The following is a 5,363-nucleotide window of genomic DNA, read 5'->3' on the forward strand; positions in this document are numbered from 1 at the left end:
GGTAAAGGGTTGAGGTTGGAGGGCATTCACTGTTGTTGTTAAAATATTAAACATGTGGTTAATATTTCAGAGCAGACATGATCATGGTGAAAAGAAATGGTGTTGACAGTTTGCAAACAAACAGTAGTCTCAGGAGTTAAAGTCTAATGTTTTGTTGACCCGTTCGTCCACTCCAACCTCCTTCCTAAATAGGTCCTGTAATAATCACCGGTGACCAATTTAAAAAGATATTTTTATCACCGCTTCCCAAATGTTCTGTCCTGTTTTGCTGGGTCCACCTGATGATGTCTTTTCAAGGCTGGCTGTGGCAGGACAGAAGCCAGTACACAGGGTATCTGGCCCAGGCCTCCAGCCAGCTGTGAACCTGATAGCATCTGTTTTAAACGTTTAAAGCAGAGAGAAAGGAGCCCACTTTTCTTCTGAGCTCTGCAGCGCTACTTATCTCACGCCTTTTTTGTAAAGGGATCCACAGATGGCCTGTGTCCTGACAGTCGTACAAATGTGATTGCTAGCTGAGGTATTCCACTTGGGTTCTCTTACTGTGTTACTGTAGGCCGACAAGTGAGACTCAGTCATGCTCAGAGTCAAAAAACAAGTCTTCTTAAGATGAGGCACAAATGAAAGAAGAAAAGCAGCATTTTCTCTTTGTGAAAGCAGACAAAACATCCTCTTCACACCTGAGTGTGTCCTCTGTTTGGAGTTCTTCCCATCCATTGTCATCCTGTGTTATCTGAACCATCAAATCAACATGAGAAGATCATTTCATGTTTTGCTGTCACCCGAGGGGATTTGGACAGCATGCCTTTCATTTGCTTTGTCTAAATCTGGTGACAAACCTGTGTGTCATCCTTTTTTCCAGGTCGTGTCTGGTTTGAGCTCACTTCAAAGACCTAATCTCTGATGAGCAGCTGGGAAGCTGTCTTTAAAATTATGTGTTTTGTTTGTGATGGAGAATCCAGCCCCTTTTTGTTCTTGCTCGTTGTGCCCTAATCAGATATCAGCATTTGGAGAATCGCCCTCACAGCCAGTTATTTTTGAACAGTTTCTAAAAGTCTCAGACATGATCTTGAGCCATGAGTTTATCCTATTGCTTTTTATATTCTACACTAAGCCACTTTATTTTGTCAGTAAAATTGTGAATTAAAAATGTTCTTTCTACCATTCAGGGATACATGCTTCTTACAGCGGGCTCTGCAAACACCAGTGTGTAAACCTCCACCATCATGTACAGTAATTGTGACTGATCCGTAGACCCTGCGCATGTCTCTCAAAGTCTGATACATTAAAGGTGCACTAGCGCTAACTCCAGCTCAACGCCAATCGGGCAGAACTGATGAAGCCTCTTGGATGAGAGGTGAAACGTCTTCGCCCTAAAACCAAGTCCATGATGTTTTCAAAGTCAAAGCATAATTGTGTTAAATAATCATGATTTCAATATGGACTAAAATAATAGTGATCATGATTTTTGCAATAATTGTGCAGCTCTAGTCCTTAAGGGAATTTGAATTTAGGTGTTGTGTTTTTATTTAGGCTACAACCGTTATAGGGAATGTTAAAATCCTTCTTTGTTGTTACTTGGCCCCCTTTTTTAATTAATTATGAGCATATTATAAAATATACTGTTTACACAACTTACACTAAAAGGTTTAACTCAGGACTCCACATTTCATGTCATTTCAAGCTACGCTCTCGCCGCGACCGTAGGTGTGTTGGAACGGAACTCACTCTCTAGTTAATGTAAGTGGAAGGATTCAGCTCGAGTCCCACGCGTGTATCTGAGCAGGATATTGTGTAGACAGCCAACCTCTGTCAGTTTGGACCAGCGCATGACAACATAGGTTGGAATTGCTTCTCATTTGAATTTTTATTCAAAGTATGGTCAGCTTGGACCAGCGCAGGACAACATAAGTTGGAATTGTTTCTCATTTGAATTTTTATTCAAAGTATAACATGAGCCTTTGTATTTCACAGTGGGAGGATTTGTACAAGATCCCCCCTATTAGTCCACTTTTAACAACTGATATTGGCCTTCTTGGCTTTTACTCGAGAGGTTCGATGGCCATGATTATTTACACAGAGGGTTTCCTTCTTTTTCTCTCTTTTTACAGTCGGTCATTTTCATAAGGGATCATAATACACTTGGACAGGAAGTATCTGGCTATATAGACTACGCCCACAGACTCAAGACCCAAGATTTTGAACCTTATTTCAATGGAAAGAAGAGGCTCATGCCAGGACGCTCAGATTTATGGTAAGTCTACTTCCATCATAACATGTCCATGTTGGTTTGGGAGGGCTTGACTTGAGTGGGATTTGACAAGATTTGAAGGGTAAGGAAATCTTATTATCCAGGATAAAAGATTGAGGTTTACATGAGAGACCAATATAGACTACGAAGGGGCTGTGCAACAGGGCAGCCGTTGTGGCCTCAGCATTGAGGTGGAATGGCCAAACACATTTAAAGTGAAGCTGGGTAGACCTGCCAGAACACTGAACTTGTCTGGACAAGGCAGCCATCATGAGAGTCAGGACTAAGCAGGCTTTTGATCTGTCTTTAATGTGCAGTACATTTATCATCACAGACAGATGTAATAGATTTTGTGGCCAAGCTGAGGCCTCACAATTAGATGCACTGACAGATAAATGGATCAGCTAATTGATTGATTTGCTTGCCAAGCCAGAAACATATTTACTTAACTTCTGATGTAGGGGTTGGCCTGTGCCGACGTTACATCCATACTAGTGTGAAGTTTCTGAAATTACATTTTTGTTTGTATGTTCTTTGTGGGTATGAAGTGAGTCCATTGTTAAAGTTGAGGTGTAGAGCTGTAAAAATGTATGAACTTGATTGATTGACTGAAAACTAATCTGCAGCAGTGCTGATAATTGTTGGTTTGTTAGTTATATTTTAGACAAAAATGCCAAACACACACTGGTTCTAGCTTCTTAAATGTGATAACTTTGGGTTTGGACTGTTGATTGGACAAAATGTCCTTTGAAAGCATCATCTTGGCCCAAACATTAGTAGACAGATTAATCACAAACAAACTTTTTTGTTTTTGTAGCACAAAGTAGAGATAAAATGGCAGTTGTTGAGTGATTTGCTGACACTGTCTTCTTGTAAAATACAACAGTATATGTCATTTAGTCCGGCAGATTATTACGACAAAATGTTACGTCATAGTTTGGCGGCACTAGTGACCATATTAATTATGACAGAAAAGGAGTACGTATATCCTGTGGAGGCACACTGGGAGGAGGTTAGGGTGGATGGCTAGGTACACACAGCACAACACAGGAGGTGCAAATTCACTTCCAGTGTTTGGCTTTTCTTTTTAAAGAGTATTTTTCTAAGCATAACAACGTGGCTTTGTTCCTAAACATGATCAAGACTTTTCCCTAAATGTAACCAAGTATTTTTTGTGTCTAAACCAAGTGTCTTCCGTGGCAAAATGTAATGAAATCATGATGGTTTCATAACCTTAGGGTCATATTTATTAGCTAGCCTGCTAGCTAGCCATTGTGTTGACGGGATTGTTGCAATTCCTCCCACAGCTGTAGGTGCGCTATTTAATGAGCACTTAATACAACTTTAATGCATTGTATGAGAGGGAAGAGACAAACGACCATATTGGACTGTACTGCATTGTACATTTTTCTCTAACATTGATTATTTTGTCACAAATTGTCAGCGTGCAGTAAAAACCACGTAGCGTATTACCAAGTTTCAATAAGAAAACTTTAAGAATCATGACCATGCATATTTCAAACAGTTCGGTGAAGATTTAAAAATTCAGGTGATTTAAATGTGGCATGTTTTTCCAAGATGAATCATCATGTACTGGATGTTGAACAACTGCATGCATCAGTGTCAGTCACACAATTCCACAACAAGCCACAAGTGAACTGCTGACCTTACAGGTGTAAGCTAAAATCTGGTTCGTATCCCTCAGTGGGCCAGGTAATATCTTCAGCATTTGTTTTCAGAGGACTGTGTACACAGAGAGCTGATGGCAAATTATTGGAGCCAAAACCATTCCCACATTCCACATACTCATGCATAGTAACATATAACCAACATTTCAGATATGTGCGAGAAATCCCACGAGGGTCAACACAAGCAGACGGGGTTGAGAATGAGTGTGTGTTTCATGGTTTTATTCAGAGTTCAGCCAAACAGCTTGCAGCCTGAATAGCCTCAGTGACACGGGTTTGAACATGGTTGACAGGTTTTAAAGGAAATTCATGATCTGTGTCTTATTTTCCTATTGAGTTCTTTCCTGTGAGGTACAATTTTTACTAACTTGTGTACTGCATATAATTAGACGACATCAGGAGACACTGTTAGGGCTGCCCCACTGAAAGTCAGCTAGTCTAATCATCAGACAGGAGACCCGTCAGCCGACTGAGATTCTTCAAGTCACTGTTTCTTTGGCATGCAGAATGGGGCTAGATGAAAGCTAACAAAACATTTCAATTAAGAATTTTGAATAAGAGGATTCATAAATATATCTTTTATTATGCACACATCAAACATAACAACATGCTGTGGTGGTTAAATGCTGACAGAAGCACAAAGGTAAACCAGGCTGTAGCCATGTCTCACAAATTAACATAGCCTGTAAAACATTACTGAAACAGAAATACAAGTGTGCTGCCTGTCTCATCATTCCAGCAGATCCATATGGCAGCCGGATGTTATATATTGGCAATTCATATAGGCCACAGTTTAAATCATACATTATGTGCAGCTGTCTTTATTGTGGTTTTTTTTTTTCCAGTGCTCAACAGTATGTTCCTGTCACTCTTTGCTTTTGAATACAGTCACAGAGGTTTGAGCAAATCCTCAGTCTGACATTATTAACTAAGTATTTGGAAGTGAACATGATATCCTATATAGCAGAGAGATCCCCAGCTCAACAACATGTATGTTAATATTCAAAGTGCAATTTATTTGTTTTACAGAAAACTGTTTTTGCTGCAGCGGTTAAGACAACAAGAAGGAGTGGTTTATTTTTGTAGGTGGTTTTTCCTTTCTTTGAGACCCAAGTGTCAGACATGCAAAACTTTGTTTTTATGTATCCATTTCCCACCATGTGTTCTGACACACAGCCCCACTTGAGACCTTGAACTTGGCCTACTCTCTGCTGAGTGGAAGCCCTAACAAGCTGTAAGTGTGAGACACCGTTCCTGAAGATACAGCCTCGTCCCTAATGATGCTTTTATGAGGTTCCCCCCTTCACAGAGCTCCCTGCCCTCCTTCCTTCCATCTGACTGCACACTCCCCTTCCTGTCTCATTTTCACCCACTAAAACTCTATTTAATCAGATTTACATCTTTCTCTGTTTTTTGTTTCTCCCTGT

The 5,363-nt window shown here is 40.2% G+C and overlaps 1 protein-coding gene across 8 annotated transcripts in view; it reads left to right on the top strand.

Annotated features, from left to right (window-relative positions):
* The window catches only part of cfap299 (cilia and flagella associated protein 299), an 86,470-nt gene that overhangs the window by 42,760 nt on the left and 38,347 nt on the right, over nt 1-5,363 (top strand). For all 8 annotated transcript variants that reach the window (XM_020595147.1, XM_020595150.1, XM_020595146.1 and 5 more), the window contains exon 4: nt 2,109-2,251. In XM_020595147.1, the coding sequence (XP_020450803.1) occupies nt 2,109-2,251 (143 nt within the window). The remainder of the gene's footprint in view (nt 1-2,108; nt 2,252-5,363) is intronic.

The sequence above is a fragment of the Monopterus albus genome, unplaced genomic scaffold (genome assembly GCF_001952655.1).
Source record: "Monopterus albus unplaced genomic scaffold, M_albus_1.0 scaffold26.1, whole genome shotgun sequence".
NCBI classification, from domain to species: Eukaryota; Metazoa; Chordata; class Actinopteri; order Synbranchiformes; family Synbranchidae; genus Monopterus; species Monopterus albus.